Source organism: Sinocyclocheilus grahami, unplaced genomic scaffold (genome assembly GCF_001515645.1).
Source record: "Sinocyclocheilus grahami isolate Dianchi unplaced genomic scaffold, SAMN03320097.WGS_v1.1 scaffold153.1, whole genome shotgun sequence".
Lineage (NCBI taxonomy): Eukaryota > Metazoa > Chordata > Actinopteri > Cypriniformes > Cyprinidae > Sinocyclocheilus > Sinocyclocheilus grahami.
Genome location: NW_015505332.1, coordinates 3,028,990 through 3,050,644, shown reverse-complemented (window position 1 = coordinate 3,050,644; position 21,655 = coordinate 3,028,990). Strand labels below are relative to the sequence as shown.

General features: G+C 38.4%; 1 protein-coding gene across 1 annotated transcript in view; it reads left to right on the top strand.

The window, feature by feature from the left end:
- Positions 1–21,655, top strand: part of LOC107592486 (eukaryotic translation initiation factor 3 subunit H-A-like) — an 80,119-nt gene that overhangs the window by 32,251 nt on the left and 26,213 nt on the right. Inside the window, exon 3 of the mRNA XM_016282015.1 lies at positions 20,238–20,405. Coding sequence (XP_016137501.1) covers positions 20,238–20,405 — 168 coding nt within the window. The remainder of the gene's footprint in view (positions 1–20,237; positions 20,406–21,655) is intronic.

Genomic DNA, 21,655 nt, shown 5'->3' with positions numbered 1-21,655 from the left:
ATTTGTTTTTAATTTTAAGGGGTATTTCAGGTGTTTTTCGCATCCCATTTCACTCCTTATTTATGCTTGCTTTTCATTGTACATTATTTCAGCATTCCATTTTCCATAACTTTGTTAATTAATTTTTTTTTGTTTTGTCTGTTAAATCCTTCCGTATTCAAATGATTCTCAATGAGATAAACATTGTTTTTATTCAAGCAAACAGTCAAGAAAATAAAATTAAGGCCAAAGAACAAATTACAGGCGCATCATTGTGTTTATCATACTTTGCCATTTAAAAGATCAGAAATGCTTTAGGTTTCAGAATGGGATTTTGACTATATCAGCATACATTTTTAATTTTGTGGCATAAATGCATTAAAGTAACTTGCAATTATCATTAGTTTTGATTTACTTAATGGAAATATATACACAGTCAGACATGCTCTTTTTGCAGCTGTGATGCCTGATTAGCAGATTAAACTCGCCCCAAGTCTTTTTGTGATGATTGGTGGTTTAGAGCACCTTTATAGCATTGCTGATTGATTGCCAAGTTTAAGGTTGGTACATAAGACCAATTAAAACCCACTTTAAAGAATGTTTATAAATAGCACTAGTATTTTATGTTCTAAATTCATATTTTGTATTAATGAAATGTTGTCATTTATCAATGCAAAGTCATCACAAAAAGAATTTGCTAATATTGTCCAAAACCACACTTTGCTTATGGCGCTTGAGAACTTGACTTAAACTAATGGCGCTTTTCCACTGTGTGGTACGGCTCGGCTCGGCTCGGCTCGGCACGGCGTGGTACGGCTCGGCTCAGTTTGCGTTTCCACTGCAGTTTAGTACCGCTTTAGAGTGGGTGGGATTATATTCACATGTCGTTATAGTTGCACCGCCTCTACTGCTGAGATTCCTAAAAAACGTTTTCATTCCGCTTCGCCCCATCAAGCTCTCGCTGGATCCGCTCCTCGGCTATCAACGAGAGGAACGTCTGTACTTCCTCAACAGGCAATGAAACATCCATATTTTTTTGGTTGTTAAAAAAGGTGCGCTCCTTCAAAACAGTTGCGTTCGATCCTTCGCTGGCTGTGCAGATTTAAATCTAGCGGTTCTGTTGTGTCTCTTTGTCACAAGTTCAGTGACGCAGGTAGTGACTATTCTCTCCGGCCAATCGGTGATCATTAGTTTACACATCACGTTTTGGTAACGGTACGGTTCACTTGGAACCTCAACCAAGGTGGTACTAAAAAAAAGTACCAGGTACTGTACCCAGTGGAAAACCCCCCCAAAAGTGAACCATACCGTGCCGTACGGTACGGAAAAGCGCCATAAGACATTTAAATTATTGTTAGAAGTAGGGATGTGAACTACGACTTATGCAGTCCCATATATTGTTTTATTTGTGGCGGCCCGCCACAAAATCAAAACTGACCGCCACAAATAGATTTTCCAAAAGGCTTTGACTTCGTTGAATAAACATGAGCACTGCACGTTTCAAAATCGAAACCCAAACCCAAAACCCAAACCCAAAATCGTGGGTGTTTTTATATCACTGTGTTTCTGAAGGAATCCGACTGTAAATTTTGGATGTCATTTTCATTTCATCTTGCATGTAATGCCTGATAAAGCAGCGTTTGTGAGCTGAGCGCTGCTTTGTGTACAGCCGTTACCGGGAAAACCTCGATCTCTCCCGCTCTACAAGCGCCTCCTGCTGGCAGAGAAAAAATTTGCATATATATGCCGCCACAAATAGAGTGTAAGTCTGTGGTAAACACTGTAATGTCACTGACGTTTAAATAGAAATTTTGTAACTTACTAGTCTAAAAGTAAGAAACCCTCAGAAGACAGTCAAAAATATCATCAAACGGTTAAAAAAAACAGCAGACAGGCTGAATGAAAATGCAAATACATTCTCTGACAGCAGGTGGCACTTTTGAACAAGCAGAAATACAGCTGTTACCATGGTTACTCCTGTAAACAAAGCAGCGCCATGCATATACACTCTATTTTATCAGGCACTATATGTCGATAACATGAAAAATGTCAACGAAACCTTTCTGAAGTAAGTCAGTTCTTTTATTCATAATGTTTCCCCCTTTAGGCTGAGCTTACACTACAGGATTTTTAGCAAGATTTCCCCCTCCTGAGAATCGGAGCAAAAATCTTGTCGAGCACCTCGATTGGTCCCAATGTTCGGCGCGGATTATCTGGTAATGTGAGGTGTTCACCGATCGAATCTTGCACCTCCCGATCTGCTCGCACTGAAATCGCCGATCATATCAGACATGTTTGATATTTATGATTTAAATCGGGCTATATGATTACGTCAGTACTTTCACAATAGCCAATGCGCGACCGCAAAACAGCTGCTGTACGACTCCGTTGGATAGCAGAGATGGAGGAAACTGCTTCTTGAAGTTTTGTAGTAACATGACTGTCTGAATAATGTGTCGAAAACATATCACAACCGTAAGGAGAAAGAGAAGTGCTGGGGTGAAATCGCCTCCGTTTTGAACGTACCGGGTGAGTGCAGAAAGCTGCTAGCACGCTAGCTAACACATGTAAACCACTGAAATATCAATGACGACCTGTTGTGTGAGATCACGTGAGGCGCTGCAACCAGATTTCATAATCGGTTAGGATTTTAAAACTCCTGTAGTGTGAGCCAGGCTTTAAACCGTTAAATACACTCCCGCACTTACTCGTCTTCCTGGTACACATTTCTCTGGTCCAGCAGCGAGTGAACGACGAAAACGGTGTCATGCAAAGTCTGAGGTAAATTTAAATGATTTTGTTTTCCGCTCCAGATATTCGCTTTTCAAAATAATGTATTATTTTCAAAAGTAACATTAATATTACTACATTTCGACTAGACTAGCAGCTGCAGTTCTGTTTAGTCGACTAGCCTCGCACATCCCTAGTTAGAAGAGGCTTGAGTCTCTGTTTTCTTCTGTAGATTGTTTGTTGATCTATATTGATAGCTTTGGACCCTCATTCTTCTGATCTGACACATGTTTTTGTAGTTCCTTATTAAGTTATCGGTCAACTGCTGACTGCATGCAGGGATTTGAAAGCAGCTGTCTGTCATTCAGTTGAGTTGGTGCTTTGTTGTAAAGATAGAAAACTAGTGTCATTGCATTTTATTGTTGTTGTCTTAATTTTATATAGGCTAGACTTGATCCCAAAGTACAGGTACTTTTGACATCCCTACATGAAAGAAAACTGCTGCCTTTGTGGTTATGTAGTTTGGCTCAACGTGAGCTGCCTAGTAAGTCCTGTCTCATAGACCTCATCAGTCATTCCAGCCTATCAAGCACACAGTGTGTTTTTCTTGTCTGTCAGTGCATGATGAGTAATGGGATGGGGATAAGTGGAGCTTAAATTGCAGCAGATTGCCCATCTATAGGACGCCGAAGGAAAGTTTCTTACGTCTGCTCCTGATATTCTGTTGGGTATTCCCTAAAGTTTTTAACAGGTGACATTTATTGGGTTTCTCTTTTGTTGTGGTCTTTTTAAAAATGTAAGATAAGGTAGCGTTCAGGACCAAAGGAAGAGCTGAAGGTTTTTTGGGAATGTTTAGGCCACTTTCCATGCTTTTTTGTGGGAACTATTAAATAAGAGAAGATATTATATAGCCTTAAGGCCCGTTCACACCAAGAACGATAACTATATTCGCGTCCACACCAGCAAACGATATCGTCTGTTTATTGTAAGCGCACGTGCATCTGCCGCTTAAAAATTTCGAGCTCGTTACAGCAGGATGGATTCTGATTGGCTGTCAATATTTTTATCGATCATCAGTTGGAAAAAAATCATTCTGAAAGTGTTTCCAACCATATCGTTTGTCGGTGCCTTTATTGTTATAGTTGTGGTGTGGACTCTGCTATTCTTTAATATTGAGAACGATTTTTAGAACTATATCTTTATCGTTATCTTTATAGTTATCGTCCTTGGTGTGAATGGGCCTTTAGTGTAGCATGAAATGTCATTTTATATTTGAAATATTTTTAAATGTAAATTTGAAAATCATATTCTGCGTTTCACTTCTCTAGCAAATCTATAGCTTTCTACTATGTCTGGCATTGAATCCTATGAATATTGCTGGCTCTGACAGATTTCTTGTGATGTTCTTCATTCGTAAGGAACTTTGGATAAATTAATAAAAATGTAAATTAGGAAGTGTGTATTTTCTTCAGGTTTACAATAGTGCTGCTGACACTATTTGTCAAGCTCAACCATTCACCCCTATTACCTAAGTTATTGTAAGTGAAAGTTATCAAACTAGTGTTTTTTTTCTGTAGTCTGTGAAATAAGTTTATTAAGAAGTACAATCAAACATTTTGACCCAAACTAGGTAACCCCTACTGAGTGACCATATCATTCAGGATGAATTTGAATTAATTTTGACATTTACAACATTTACAAAAATGTGTTTTTAACCTCCTGTTGTCTTTGGGTCAGTCAAACACTGGTTAAATGCTGGTTAAGCTACTTATTTCTTCTTGAAATGTTGTAAATTCTTATTTAGGGCCATTAATGTGCATGCAAAGTTTCAACATATGTTTTGAATGGTGAACTTGAATGGGGTGAAATTGACCCCCATTGGTTTCCATGCAATTTGAAAGAATCAACACTTTGAAAAACTGCAGAGTACGGTGAAAAGCAGTTTGTGAAACCGAAGACTCGTCTTCTAAATCATCCAAGGAGCATTTACTGTTTCTATATCTAAGTTTCACAGTTAAAAATCTGTCAAAGTTTGATTTTGGTGGCTAGTTTTTTTTTTTTTTTAAATCAGTTGCTAAACTGTTGTAGCACTGAAAAGAAGTGTGAGAAATCCATTTTCCTCAAGAGTTTGAGAACCAGACCTAACAAAAAGGCAGAGAAAGTACAAATAGCATCTTTATGCTTGTAGTTATTTGCACCCGAGTATGCAGATACAAGTAGTCATGACGAGTAAAAAAAACATCATTTGTTTTAAAATTTTGTTTGTGCGTTTAATTTTGAACAAAAATTAGTCAAATGGACCACTAACACAACAGAAATAACACAAAAATAGATGGGAATTTCCCACATTTTTTATATTTTTAGTGTGAGAATCTTTAGTGTTACTTTTACATGAATCTTTATTGTTTTTCATAATGTCGATTTTCTGCAAAATTGCATTAATAAACCAATGTGGGTCAATTTGACCTATAACACAAAGTTGTACCCAGTTTACCCAAATTTTGATTACAGGCTTTCAAACCTCTGAATGTATAAGTCTAGGGTTTTATGCCCTGTTTTGTACCCTGTTTGTGAGCGTTCGGAGGTGGGCTGGCGGTCTGGCAGGCTGACGTGGAAACAGTCAGAGCAGATTGATTACGGTGGAGCTCATCCCGGCACCAGCGTGAGCGCTGGGAAGAATAGATGCGGTGCGCTTGATTATTGGTTGAATATCTGTACACATCGCTGAAAGCAGCGACCCTCAACTTGATTCAAGTTTCCGGGGATCTTGTGACGTCTGCTGATTCATTGAGCTTATGCGAAGGGAGGTGAGAGATGTCAGAGAGGCGTCACGATGAGGGAGCTGGGCGAGACGTGGACACTACAGGCTGAAAGCTTCAGGTGTTATCGATTAAGCGGACACTACAGGGACAAGCACTGCTAGCCATGTGTGCTGCTCTAAGATTAGACACACAATGTGGCCCTTAGATAAGCTTATCTAGCCCACCGCACCCCCCACATTGGATCTAACAAACTTTCTATTTGGCCTGTGCGGTTCACATGTACGGCAGGTCAGGACAGGTGTTTTCACCCCTTTGTAATGAACTTGAGCAGCTACAATCCTTTGACATGATGTGTTTTGTCAGGTCAGCTGAACTCTTATGATGTTAAATTAGTTGCCTGAAGTACCTCCTGAGATTTCATATATATATATTTTGAACTGTACGACTAAAACCTTAAATCACAGTAGGGATGTTAATTTTAAACGTTTACCCGGTTAACCGACTGTAAGAATTTTGACCGATTAATACAATCAGTTAAACGGTTTAAAAAGTAATTTATTTATTTTCAGTAATTTATCAAAATATTTAAAAAGGTTTGCTGCATGGTTAAAATACGCTACGCGTATAAAAAAAAAAGTTTTTTAGGGGGAAAAAACATAAGTTGCATTTTATGATTTCATTCGGAAATGGGCCTAATGCCGACGCGAAATGTTTACAAACATTATAATAAACACTGTAAACATAGCTAGGCTATTTTAGTTCCCCTCACTCCACAATAAATCCTTTCAATTAATAGTATTTAGAAAAGAACAAGAATTAAAAATATAAGAAGCTATAGCAATATAAACAACAAGCCAAAACGAATTAATTTAGGCTAAAACGAAACTGAAACCAACGTTGGGTCTCTCATTCCACACAAAATCAAATGTTTCCGTATTCGCGATGTATTTGAATGGCAAATTATTATTTATGTAGCCTATGCTTCACTCGCGTTCCAATATCCACGTAAAACTAAATGTTTTGCATAACATCACGGCGGTGCGGTGATAACACTTAACGGCACAGATTTTACTACATATTTTTTACTACATCGTTTTTTTTCCATATGTTTGACTGACTATTTTATTATGTTGATGAACAGGCTGCATTGTCAAGGTAGCAATGCTTAACTGTGTGCGCGCATACGGTGCTGGCGCAATCACTTGAGTTTTTTCCTTCTAACAGTGGAAGCAACTACTCCTTTTAGTCCTAAAGATAATCGGAATTGTGAAAGGTTTTCCTTTATTTTTGTACTTTCACAATAAAAACAAATCTTTGTGCTTTTGTAAAATAAGCCTAAAGAAAAATAGGATGCCGCTTTCTGTCGTCTGTTTCCTTTCGCGCAGCACAAAAATGAACCGAAACTCTGCATACTAGGCTACTTGTTGCACAGTTTTTCTTTCATTTTCTTAATTTATTATTTAAGTAAAAATGTTTCTCGTGTAGGCCTATTTATTCGACGAGCGTCGGTTGTCGGTTAGGAAAAATAACCGAAATGAACATTCCCTAAATCACAGTACGAGTAGTTTTATTCCAAGTAAATAGTATGTGTAAGAAATAATTGACGATGGAGTGGTGAATTATTGATAATTTATGCACACTCCAAGGTGGTAATGCAGCCATGGCATTGAAACTTTTTAAGTGGCATTCATTTTCAATCATTTAGCGGTTTTTTTAACTTTTACTGCAGTTACCATATTTTTAGTGACATTTTCTTAATGCTCTTTCTTAGAACTTACTTAGAAACAGCTTAACATGTAATTTCTAGCTTGAACGTCACTCGTTCTTTTACTAAATGAATAAGAAATAAATAAATTGAAAACTTGAGTTGCTATTTGAAAAGCATAACTTATTTGGCAGTTAGGTTGAACTATTTAATTTGTTCCAACAAGTGTTTTTTAGTATTACTTGTATAGAAATATAGTATTTATTAATATTTTGAATTTATTTACCCCCCCCCCTTTAATTTTATGTTGTAGCGATTTTTTTGTGGTGTTTTCGTTAGTTTTTTTTATTTTGCTTTGTTTTTAATTTAAATAAAACATTTTAGTACTTCAGTGTTAGTTGAAATTAATAAGTTGAGGTAATATTTATTTTATTTTAGATCACCTTTATTTAAATTAATGAAAAATTTGCTGTTTGGCAATTAAATATACAATTGGTTGTAAATTTAAGTGGCATTCCCTGTTCTTCATATCGAGTCACATTAAGTAAAATCTGACTTTTGTTGTTAAAATACCCCACATTTTTCAAATTGAATTGAATTTGGCTTCGACACTTCAACCATGATCTGACAAAACTCCTGCAGTTTCACTGTAAACCCCTAGATTTTTCATGAACCACCTGCCAGGAAACCTTGAGAACTATCAGACACCTGAACCTCTGAAATCCAATGTGCACCTTATGGGTAAGTTAATCATTGAGGAATCACGATCCATTTCCCGTTTGGTTTCTCAAGGGACGTGGCCCGCCATCATGACCCTGGCAGCGTTCCCAACTTCTACTTAAATGGCCTAATTTATTAATGGTCCCTGATGCCACCACTGAATGTGTCCTGTCCAGGGTTTTAGTAGATTGCTCTGCACCTCTCTCAAGGCATAATTAATCACAAGTGCAGGAAGATCAGCCACAGTGACTAGCACGTATCTTCCGGGAATCACGCCACTGTGACTCCACAGTCGGATGAAGGGAAGCATTTGTAGGTATGAAGTCACGTCCCAGGGTGCCACTGATGTCTATATTTTCTATCACTCTTAGGTCCCTCTGCATACAGCAAACCTGGCTTGTGGAAATGGGGTTTCTTGTTATTTTTGGGCCTGGAAGAATCATGAAGATTTCTATGAATTTTCTAGTTTGCTCAGATCTAACTCCTCCTGGTAGAAACTGTTTTTTGCAACGATAGTCTCTCAGTCTTTTCTTGGGAAGTATAAATGTAGTGGCATTTGACTTAAAATACTGACGAACTAGTCAATAGTATTTATACAAAAAGAATAATAGCTGAAATTGGACTGGAATCCAGATGCAGACAGTAATTTTGTGTAAAAAAAAAAAAACTACCAAATAATGTTAATTGCTCTACTCTCTCCACACTGACATGTTTTGAAAACTGTGATTCATATTGTTGTAAAATGTAAAAATGAGCATTTCAGTGGTTGCTTCAATTGGATCATTGCAGACTGAAAGATTGATTGTCAATAGTGGTTAAAAAAAGTGGTGGCAGGCAAGCGTGTATTTTCCAAATTAGCATTACAGCTGAACAGCAGCAGAGCTCTTGAAGTTGCACTTTGCCAGCACGTCAACAGAATTAAGCGGCATCTGTCAGATTATGAAAGGCTGTGAACTGACATGTCACAATCGTATCACATTGGATAATTAATTTACAAACTGGATTTGCATTTCCAGAAGGAAATGGCAGCACTTGCAGCAGAAGAACCGTGTTAATGTTTAGGAAAGTTTGGATTTTAGGTTTTAGTTTTGGCTAAAAAAAAGTGACGTTCAGCATGTGTCATGTATATTATGTCATCTGTGTTTGAGAATTAACACACAACTTGACGCGTCTTTGCAGTGTGAAGGTCAAGTGTTTAAATGGACCAGTTGTAATTCAATATTCAGTAGGAATTCGTTATTCAAATATTTTGACGCCGTCATTACTGTCGGTTACATTTTGAATTTAACCCTCTGGGGTCTGAGGGTGTTTTGGGCCCTGGAGAAGTTTTGACATGTCCTGACATTTGTGCTTTTTTCAGTTGCTAATAAACATTTTAATGACTAAGTTTAGTAGCACCATAATCAGCACAAACTGGGCTACAATAATATGTGAGCAGCATGTATGTATGTGATTGTGTTTTTGAGAAAACAATGTTTATTGCTTAGTGAAAAACTAAAATTTTTGAAGTCACTGAAATAAGGCCATAAAACACATACATAACCTTTGTTCACAGGACTATTGAGAACAGATCTTGAAGTCTAGAGTTTTTGCATCAGAATGATGTGAAAATCATCTTGTTTACTCACTCACAGAAAACAATATATTGATTTAAATTTTCTAAGACACTTTTTGTGTAGAAAAGGAATATGCGAGGGGGCGTGAATGGTCATGTATAATGAGTGATTCACACCTGAGAAGACAAAGGCCTGCATAATGAGCTGCAGGCCTTTGTCTTCTCAGGTGTGAATCACTCATTATACATGACCATTCACGCCCCCTCGCATATTCCTTTTCTACACAAAAAGTGTCTTAGAAAATTTAAATCAAACTTTTACATTTGTATTGTTAAATGTAATTTTGTTTGTATTAACTTTTAAGTTTAAGTGTTTCCATTTAAGCAATTCCGTTTTTCAGGTATGTAAACATTATTTTTCATCAGAAATCTATGTAGGATTGTAAGGTTTTGTGTAGTTTTATTGTCATTTTCAAAGAAACCAGTTTGTCTTTGCCTTCACTTTGACCTTGCATTGAAAATGGCCTTTGTACATTTATTTTTATATGCATTAAATGTAATTAACAAACATTAACACAATTTACGCTACACAGGTATTTTTATTAAGTTTTTCCTTCAGTTAAAAAAAAAAGTCTCCGTCCACATTAAAACGCAAGCACATGCTATGAAGCACTGTCAAGAGCATGCCAAACCAATAGGTGGCGATATAATCTCAACCGTAAAGCCATGTTGGTCAGAAGCCTGAAAAAGTTTCCAGTAGGCGGAGGTAACAGCGCAGGCTCCAACGTCACAAGCCAAAATCTCCGGTTTCACTGTCTACACGATAACACTGCGACCAGAGTTTTTGAAAGTCTTCACCCTGGCAGGCGTTTTCAAAAATGTTTGGTTTCAGTGACCTAATGTTGCGTTTCCGTGTGGACGAATGGCCAAACCGCATAGGAAAAGCTGCGGTTTTAAAAATAACCGCGTTCGTGTGGACAAGGCCCAAGTAACCATGCATATTAAATGAATGTTGTAAAAATGAGTTGTTTATTACTTCTTGATCCCTACACATTAACAAAATAAGCCTTGTAAATTGTTGCAAACATTTAATCCAATTCGACCATCATCCAGTTCATTGCAGTTAATTTGGCTAAATCCAGTCAACTGCAATCTTACTTTGCTTTTCTTTTGTCCAAGCTGCTCAAAGACCCTTCATTGTCCCCCTGATGACATCATGACCTCTAAAACCCTTTTAAACAAAACTATTTCTGTTCTACTTTAGCATGTTACTAAACGTATTGAATTTTGTATAAACTTATTGTAAACTTCAGCCAAAATGTTCATAGACATCGCCACAGTTTCAAGGAGTAAAGATGCCAAGCACAAAACTAATAATAATATAAGATTGTAAAACAATGACTGTAGCTATTATAATGGCTGCTGGCTAATGCTTGTTATAATCTGCTTCTCCGGAGGGCCATATTTCATCCAGCAGGCAGCCATAAGGCACTACTGTGTAAAATACTTAGTGTTTTTCGCCTCCCTAGAGGGTTCCTGCTTAATTGACTACTTGAAATATGACGTTCAGGTTGAACCACGTGATTCATTGTTGTTTGTCCACTTCGAGAGTCCATATAAGAGTCTTTCTGCAGATGTGAAAAGAGGCCCTTGTTTTGCCTGTTGTTGCATCGAACAATGAGGGACGAGCAAATCCCTTTCCGTCCTAGCATGCCAGAGCGCTCGTCCTTGTTATTCAGATGTTGTGCCAGTGTAAGTCGTATTGAATCTTCTCGTAGCGGCACTTGAAATCCTACAGGTAATTAGAGGCTCGCCAGCCATGCTTTCTGTAGAACAAGTGTGAAATATGAAATCATGCGCCATTTGCAAATGTGCACAAGGATGGCGTTCGGAGGGAGCGAGCGCATGCGTTTCCTTCTGTTCTTTCTCAGCCAGCCGGAGGGATGGGGATTGCATGAAATGCAGAGGGAGTGTCATGGTGATGCCGCCGCCGCACATTTTTTCTCACTGTCTTATTGACAGATGCATGTGTGACTGGAAGCAAACAACATATCGAGCTCCCACGTCTCGTCCGGCGTTGGCGAGGCAAGCTAGCTAATTTTCTCCTTGTGAGCAGCTGCATAATAGGATCTGAGGCTCGCTTTGTTCCGTGTTCCACCGGGCATCGCAGATTAGCTGCAATTAATCTTAGTTAAGAGAGCCCTGTGTGTGCCTGACACCCTTCTACGCCGGGAGGGATGCAGCGCTGCAGAAAAGCAGAGGGGAAAATAAACATCAGGCTGCTTTATACGAGTCAATATCTTGTGCTCTAATGGGAAGAGAGTCGACCAAAGCAACCCTTCATCTGACAAATACATGCCATCATTCAAGCTGTTGTGTTTCGCCCCTCCTTTTACTTCTCTTTCTTTGCACCGTGCACCCCGCCAGTCCCACGGGATTCTCCTCACGGACCGTCTTCTGGCACGGGTGCCAGCACCGGCTTACTCTCTTTCTGAGATTTCCCATGCCTACCAGTTGGCGTCTCATGAAGAATGTGCTTTTATTATCTTCACATCGACTGTTGAATCCACAATGAGCTTGACATGCAGCATCTGCTGGGGAGCTTGGTTGGGGTGGATGCCATTTTTCTTGGGTCTTAGTTAAGATGTGCAAAACTACTTTTCGAAATCAACTCATTCTCTCGGTCATTAGGCTGGTTGCGAGTTCATGTCTTGGTTGGACGTGACATTTCTGTAAGATGCATTGTAGATTTGGGGGACTTGGACTCCAATTATGAATGAACTTGGACTTGATGGACTCAAGTTGACTTGTTCTCAATTTTGACACACACAGACATTTTTCAGAGCACAGATGAATCTGTGTAATGTCAAACATGAAAGATAAAAAATCAATAATAAACGTCTTCCACTCCAGTTGTTTAAGGACTTGGATTCAACAAGGTGGACTCGGAGCCAACACTACATTAATGTGTGCAAAAAAGCTAGATGAAACAAAACAGAATGGAACCAAATGTCTTAAGACTTGTTTTTAAAAGCTTTACTAATTGTTTGATTTAAACATGCTTGTGGTGGGTCATTAAAAACCTTAGGTATGAGGCAGCCAGGGTTGTTGCCATTGCACCATTCAAAATTAAATTGAAAATGACTTTTAAATTCAAATTCAGTTCTGGAATTTGTATTGAATTTATTTGAATGCTGTTTGACTTTGAATGTAACATGGTGCAATTAAAACAAATTTCAAAAACCTAAACAGAATAACAGAATGGTAATACTGAAACAATAATTTTCTGTAAAGCTGCTTTGAAATAATCTTGTGAAAAGTGTTATACAAATAAAATTGAATTGAAAAAGCAATGTTTGTCAAGACAAACTTCAGATGTTGTCTTTTGAATGTAGGACTCAGGCTAGATATTGGAGTTGGAAATGTCATCTGTTGAAATGTGTACTTGGTTTATGTATTTCATCATATTTAATGAGTTAGCTTGTTCACTGATGTGGAAAAACTTTACAGAATGCATTACCTGTCAGTTATTTGAATTGTAGTTCAGTAAATTCCTCTTCCTGTCAATTTCTAACTGAACATCCTGCTGCCAATTCAATTCATATTCACACTAGTGTTGGGCGATATGGTCATTTTTCAAATCGTCATATCGCCAGTCTGTGAGATCGCCGATAGACGATATTATCGAGCATGGGTGGGTGGGGGCAACAGAGAGACTCTCTGTACTTGTCATAGGCTATTTCATAACTATTTGGTGTTTTAAACCGCGCACGCGAGAAAGCGCTAGTTCATATGTTCGGATACAACAGTCATACATCGCTATTAGGACTGCGCGTCCTGTAAGTTTGCCGCATCGACACATGGAAGTTGTCTGTCTAAAAGTTCTGCAAAATCAGTCAACGGTGAAAATCAAAAGTAGATTTATTTTAAAGACCAACAGTTTAACACTGTTAAATATTAAGTATAAAGTGTTTAACACGGGTAAGTTCATTTTATTTAGAATAAATTTAAATTAAACGGATACATCAGTCATACAGCGCTCCGGACCATGCGCCCCATGGTGAACCCGACGCACCGCCACAGAAACAAGAATGAGATGCGTTCTAACATAACTTTGGCATTAAACTCCGTTAGTGAGGGCTCAGTTAAAATATTGCACATAGATTGGCCGTTCAGATTACTTGTTAAAGTGCAACGAAATAACTTATATCAGCAGACGATATGTCTGTGTTTGTGGTTGGAGACTCCTTCACCAGCTACAGGCTCCTCATTTGCGCGCGCTGTGTGTGTGTGTGTGTGAAATACAGTGCTGAATGAAAAAAGCGGGGCAATTTGATGATAGCAAATTATAATGGGCCGCCTAATAATAATAATTATTATTAGTACATTAATAGGAGAATGAGCCTAATATCGTCTTGACTATCGACAAAGACATCTGCTATCGTCGATATCTCTGACTATCGTTGATGCACGATACTATCGTCTATTGGCACAACCCTAATTCACACTGGTGAATTGAGCAGGAGCCAATTCTTCAATTCTGAATTGTGCACAACTCAACCAGAGAACAATTCTAGATCAACAGATTTTTTGTTGTCTAAACGGTTGACACCAAAATCTGTCCCTCACAGCCTCATTTTCATTTGCCGTAAATTAAATATGGCATTTACCCTGACTAATGCCCACTATGCTTTAGAGTGAGGTAATGCTGTTGGCCTGCTGTCTCTGTGTTAATTCTCGCTGTGGCTTGTGCTTAATGAACCAGGATCCCGTTTTTTCCGTACTGCAGCTTCATCTGATGTTGGCAGACCTTGCCGAGTGGAAGCAGTGACTTAGTAGATTGCCACGACGGGAGGGATCTTGTTATTTCAAATGGAAGAATGGTGGGTGTCAGAGGGCCCGGTGTTGACCTTTGTTGGTTGAACGTGCACAGCGACAGCGGTGGTTTCAAATCATCTGGTTTAATCTTTTTTTGGGTTTAAGCTGGCGCTTCGGATTGCCCATTTTGCAGTAGCATCACGCAGGCCGCACAGCCATATCAAATTAGAGAATTGCAGCTTTGGAAGGGTGAGACGCATGCATAATGCAGATCTCTATCCGTTTGATTGTCACTGCTGCAACCTGAAGGAGGCGTGGCATTGTCTTTTGGTATGGTCGTGGCTTATTCTCAAGGTTCATTGGGAGGAAAATGAAGTTGGAATCCAGGATGATTATCCTTGGAGGTTCTGGTTTTACTTGTCGGGCTGAATATGGTTGTAATTAGGCTAATCGTTAGTGTGGCTCTGATGGTTATTTGAGGCATGAATCTTCGGCTGTGCAATTTAGATGGTGTAGATGAAGCTGTTCATCATGGTTGTTAGTCTTAGGTGCACCATTATGAATGGATAACTTTCATATGTTGCAATTAATACAATAACATCAAACCTTCATACAATACAGTTCCATCTTAAATTATTTATTGTAAAATCTAAGGTTTTATGCATTTTTTCCAATTCAAACTAAACTGTTTCTGAGCAAATTTTGTTTTTCAGAAATATACTTAATCCTTTTTAGCATTTTAATATATAACCCAAACAGGTTATTGCTGTTGGAGTGCCTGCAATCGACCATCTATGTAAATTCTCCAAGGAATTCAGTGTTTAGCTACTCTTATCTGACATGATCAAGAACATCTTGCGTCGCTGCAGCTTCTCGGCTGGTTCTTGTACTACGGCGAATTGGTCGTAAATCAGATGCGTGTCATGAGTATTTGGAAACGTGTGAGAACACATCACAGATGGACCTGTGGTGCGAAACATGCCCTTGATGTTTGATTTCGTATGCTGCTTCTGTTTGGTGGTGCCCGGCTGCTAATGGACGTGCAGGAAAGAGAGTCGAATGAAATTGCGTTGGCATTATACTTCATGTCTTCTAGCCTACGGCTCAGTCTATCAGCCCTGGTCAATAATAAGCAATCCATTTGCAACTCCAAGCCTTGATGAATTACAGTGTGTGCCTGAGCGGTACATGACCCGAGAAGTGGTGGATGTGAAAGCGTGCAATTCCAGATGCCAGTTATTGCTCTCATGTTTGACTGGCCTGTTTGCCAAACGAAATTCATGGTTGCCCTGACACTAAGAAATCAGGCCCCACGAAAGGCAATAAATTATTCTCCAGCCTGACACCAGCTCTTATTACCTGTGTCACTCTACATAGAAGTCCCGTGTTGGTCTAATGGCGGATTTCGTCAGGGGAAGAATTTTCCGGCACGGTCGTTGACAAATCAAATGTCAGCGCTCGTCCAGGTAATGACGTTTTTGCCTCCCACACGGCTTGTGTTTCACACTCGAGGCTTGACAGCAGAACCCAATGTATCATGAAATTAATGGTCCTTCCCGTGGTGGCGTAACAGAGTAAGTAATTCGGGTCTGGTGGGGTTTGACCCTCAAGTGCAGAGTGCGCACAAAACCCTTTGAATTATACAGCCACAATGAGAACCTTTAGCCGCCGCAACAATGGGATGCAACGCATTGCAATCCCAGCTTTCGGCGTAAATGAGACTTGGGCTTTCTGTGAAGATCAAGGGAGCGAGTTATCGCCGTGAAATACCCCTGTTCAAAAGATATTTATGCAAAGGGAGCACCCTTGCTCTGAAGTGTTTTCCATTTTGTTTTGAAACCGACGACTGATGCATTTGCATCCCATTTTAGATAGTGGATTTTTGCCCTAAAAAAACATTGAGTGTGCTACTGGAGGTGTAAAAGCCATTGTGTTCATTGTTGTGACAAAGTTGGTATTTCACGCTTTATCTTTCCTTTGGTGACTATTGTAAAAGTTGCGTAAACGTCCTCTCGTCCGTGCCTCATTTAGCATGGGTATTTTTAGAGGGTTTCATATGAAGAAAGTGTCACTGTGAGGCTTCCTTGGGAATGCAAATTGCATCTCGGGCTGAATGTATTGCCTCATACCTATCAGCTTTTACAGCACTGTAGGGATTGTTTACTGTGGCAGAGCTGTCTTTCCACTAGAAGCGGGGCCGTGAGAGTGTTTATTTTGAGGCTTGAAGATTTGAATCGCTTGTTTGGCTTCAATTTAGTAATTTAAAACGTCGCCCCCTTGTGCATTCGCTTGGAGGAAGCCAACCAAGAGTTTCGGAACAAATTACGTCTCAGTGTCTCATTCATATTCAGTGTTGCCTGTCAGGACCTAGCGGTGATGAATTTAGTTGGTAGGCCTGGTGGGCATGCTCGTATTTGCCAAAGCAAACTCTTGCGCTGAATTTATTCTGCGCACGCAGCTCCGGGACCGATCGCTAGATATGTAGGCTGCCAGTCACCTGCCTTCAGAGTCGTCGAATGGGATGGCCGTGGAATAGCAAAAGGAAAAGTTATGCCGGCGCACCGTTCCGCACGATTGGTGGAAGTGCTCTTCTCGGAGGAAAATCATCTGCCGCTGAGCCCCGAGAGTGCTGCTTGAAGCATGGAACAGAAATGAAGAATAGTTCTTCCACTTTACTGTGCTTTTATCAAGCTGGCTCTATGGCACAAGAGCGGCTGGGCTTTTAAGGCAAGCTAATGTTTTGCATTATGTTTGTGTTTTGTACATGTTTTCCTGCACGGAGTCGTGTACATCAACCGTTTCCATCTCCGCTGGGAAATATTATACTTAAGGGATATGCTCAAATATTATGCTCATCTTTGTACACATGCGAACTCGGAGGCGTAATCCTCTTGATATTTGATGAGATTTTGTTTGTTTGGTGAAATATTGTGTCTGTGGAGATGTCTGATTTGCAGCGTCTTGTGGCTGTAGTGATGGTGGGCATTATGGCACCAGTCAAAGGGCCTCAGATACACCTGTTGAGTGTTTGCCAGTCCACAGACAGATTCAGTCAGTCTGGAGTAATTGTGTGTTTTTGGATTATCTTGTTTTGTTTCCAAAAGTCCTTCTTCCAACTTGAGACTGTAATGTTGGGAAGGCACAAAATATACTATGCAAGTCGAGTGAAATACTTCTAGCCATATGCAAGCAACATCTTTTTTTTTTTGTATTTTTTTTTTGAGTGAGTTTTTTATACAGCAGATATACTGTCTATTTAACCAATGTTTGTTTGTTTTTTAATATTTATTCTCTCAATAAGTGATTACAAAAACAATAGTGCCTTAAAAACTAATCACAGGTAAAGGAACAAAATCTAAAATATATTGCTTGAATGATTATTTAAAAAATGGTTAATTATTATTATTAAAAACTATTTTGATGTGCATCTTAACAATTTGGCAAAGCCCAAAGCAACATTATTATTATTATTATTAATCATAATAACAATAATAATAATAATATATTTCTAATAAGTTGTCTACTGTAAATAGTGCCTGTTATTGTTATTATCATTATTATTATTGTTAATATTATTTAATAATTAAATAGTTAACATTTATTATAGTAGTCATTATTGTTTTAAATTATTTTAATTTAAAAGGTAAAGTATTATATTTCTAATACTTAATTAAATAATTACATAATTTATTGTAATAATTGTTTTTAAATTCTTCTAACAAGTAGATTACTTTATTATTATTATTATTATATTAATACTTCTAATAAATATAAATGGTATACATTTTGTTGTTGTTGTTAATATAGTAGTAAATAAACAAAAATAAAGCAGTTGCAGTCAATCTCTAGTGTAAATAGTCTTGTATGTCCAGTTTTCTCTTTCAGGTCAGCTGCTGTATTAGCAGAGAAAACATTTAAATAAAATTTGCTCAACAAGTCGACTTGTTTATATCTAGCTGCCAGAGTAACGCATCAGGGTTACTGACCCCGGCTATTGAAGTTAACTCTATTGCTCCCTTGAGTACTTGAGAGGTTTGTTACCACCACGAAATACAGTAGCACACATAATTATGTTCAACAAGACTTGCAACATGTTGGCCAAGAATTGCGTTTGCAGATCTGTGTTTGAGTAGATTACTGTCAGTCCCAGCCTGTATCTGGAGAAAAATACGGTGCTCCAACAGCTTTAGGCAGGTGCTTCTTTCTTCAAGGCATTTTCCTTTCTTTTGCTTTCATCCAGTGGTGCTTTAATCCCATAAAGTCACAGAGTGGTGACAGCATGTCAGGATCCTGCTTTTCAACAGGAGGCAACCCGACCGTTCCTCATCCCACGGTTCTCTATCCTTCTCCTCCAACTGCCTGGAAAAGCTGGCACAGGCAATTAAACTTTCCCCAGTGCATGGATTTGAATCGACTTCATCCGAAAGATACCCACTCTCTTTAACGCCGTCTCCTGGAGTGTGCGCTGCACATTTGCTTGCCTCCCAGTAGGGTTTATTTATAAGCAGCTACATCTGAGTCGAGGTGTGGAGTCTACCTCGTTTGTTCCTCTCCTGCAGATGGTGACGTTCGCGCTCCTCCAGCCGAAAGTGAGCTGTCCCGGTGTAAATCCTTGTTAAAGTTCACCGCTGTCCCCTCTTCTCCCGGCATTCTGAAGAGCTGACATCTCTCCCCATAATCTGCTGCCCTTCTTCTCTCTTTTCTCCTGTCTGGCTGTGCCAGAACACTCGAGCAAACTTGCAGAGGCTTGCAGGTTTTTTTTTTTTTTTTTTTTACAGACAGTGCACCTAAAATTTGCATTGAGATTTATCGGATTAGGATGTAGTGTTCCTAGGAGGTGTGCTGGGGTTTATTAGCGCTGTTTGCTAAGGCAAGCATCTGCATAACTAAAGTTCATCTGCCTGGAAATGTAGTCCGACTGCTGAAAGCATGATTTTGACAACTTTACAGCTCAAGTAACACACTTGTTTGGAAGAAAGAATGAATGTAAGCGCTTTAACTGAGATGCACACTTCATGTTTCTGCTTTAAACTCTCCGGAATAGCTTGCAGTATAAAGAGTGTGACTATAAACACAATTGTACTTATTAAATATTAGTTTATTTTTTTGTATTTTATGTAGTCTGTTAGTTTTTCATATGGTTTTTAGTTTTTTTTTTTTTTTTACATTTTTAAACTTCATAAAATTAAAAAAACCTTACAATTATTTTTAAATAAAGTACTTTGAACTATTATTTTTATTTAAACAAATCTTATTTTTTAGATAGTATTTTAATCTTTATAATTATTTTTTAAATATGATTTTTTTTAAGCTTTAAAAATTATTAAAATATTTAAATAAAATTTAAGTGTTTTTTAAATTAAAGCAATAAATAATTTAATTGTTTTAAAGATTTTATTTTTTAATTTGTATGCTGTGTATCCTTTTCTTGAATTTTTTTTTAGCTTATTGTAAAGTGACCTTTGGCTTGGGAAAAGTGCTAAACAAATAAAACTTCCTTTCTTCGTATGATCAGAAAAGGCACATTTTCTGTTTTTTATGGCTGTTTTTCCTATTTATTTATTTAATTTTTGGCATTGTACAGCTGATTTGAACATGCCTAATCTCTTTTAGTTGCGTTTCTTTTTTATCATAGCTGTACAATAACTGGATGTAGGCGAGTTATAATGATGTATGTTAGATGAATCTTCAAACAATGTCTAATCCATCACACACCGTTAGGAAGTCACTGCATTAGTATTATGCTTGGTTGAATTGAATGTGCACTGGGGAAATTTGATATTGGGAATCTACCCAGCCATTGTTCTTCCAGCATCTCACTCTGATGCTCTCCCATGATGCACCAGCTTGAAGCCTTTTGCTTTGACTAATGAACGGCCCTGAAAATGTCAAACTTGCTTTACCCAGCACAATAATTTCTCGTATAGCAGATATAAACTAATTTTCTCTCTCTCTTCATCTTTTCCAGTTCAATACCAGATGGAGATGATGAGGAGTCTCCGGCATGTGAACATCGACCATCTCCACGTCGGCTGGTATCAGTCCACGTACTACGGCTCTTTTGTCAGCCGAGCCCTGCTGGACTCGCAGTTCAGCTACCAGCATGCAATCGAAGAGTCTGTGGTGCTTATTTATGGTGAGTCTCATTAGTTAATAACACAAGATACCCACAGTGCATTCACAGGCTGAAATCAGCCATGCGTTCAGGATTTGACCATCCTTTGGATGTTAAAATATGCAAATATAAATGCTTTTCAAGGTTTTTTTTTTTTTTTTGTGATACCATTTAAATTTACTCTGCTTAGTAACTTTAATACTCTGCAATAGGGCTGTCAAAATGGCTGAAAAACTAAATTAAAATTTTGTACTTAAATATTATCAAAATTCGAATTATATTCGACTTTAAAATGCATAATTTCAGTTAGGGTGAAGAAAAGCTTTTGGCTTCTCTCCTGAGGCTACAAGAGGGCACATCAAGCAAAATATTACTAATGCACATTTATTCAAAGCATAAGATAACATCTGTGAAAAAAAAGTGCATAATGTTTAAAATAATGTTTATAAACCAATTATAATTAAGTTGCTTAAACAACAATAAACAAAACAGCATCATGTATGTATGCATAGTTTAATACAAAGGGCGGAAAACCAATCACACAGAAAACATTTTTCATTTAAAAACACGAATAGGAGTGCAGTAGGATGGGGAAAAAACCCCGCCATAAAGTCTGGAAATATGTTTTTTCAAAGTTGAACTTGCATTAATTTTACATGGCTTTCTAAACATGCGGCTCTTTTGTGCGAGACGCAAGTGAAACGGTGATAGATGTCCCTCTAGAAAATGCGCGAAATATGCGTTTTCTGTGAATGGCTTGGTTTCAGTTTTGACGCAAACAAGATCTTCTCCGCATTGATGTTCTGTTTTCCCACAATATTTGTAATTAGCAACGCAGCAGCGCCGCATCTAGTGGCTTCAACTGGATAGGTTAACAAAAACATTCAAATGCTATGACACTTACATCGTCATCGCATCTCGTGCGCCGCTCATAAGGCTGCCTCCTTAATGCACACCTAAAATTCGAATGCAATGTTTTTGCATTCGAATGTGGATTTTTATTTTAAAGGGGTCATATGATGCTTTTTTAAAGATCATTATTTTGTGTATTTGGTGTAACAGAATATGTTGACATGCTTTAATGTTCAAAAAACACATTATTTTTCAAATACTGTACATTATTGTAGGTCCTCTATGCCCCGCCTCTCTCAAACGCTTCGATTTCTACAAAGTCCCTCCTTCCGACAAGCGCAGTCTGCTCTGATTGGCCAGCTGACCCAGTGCATTGTGATTGGCCGAACACCGCAAGCACTCGTCGGAAATGTAACGCC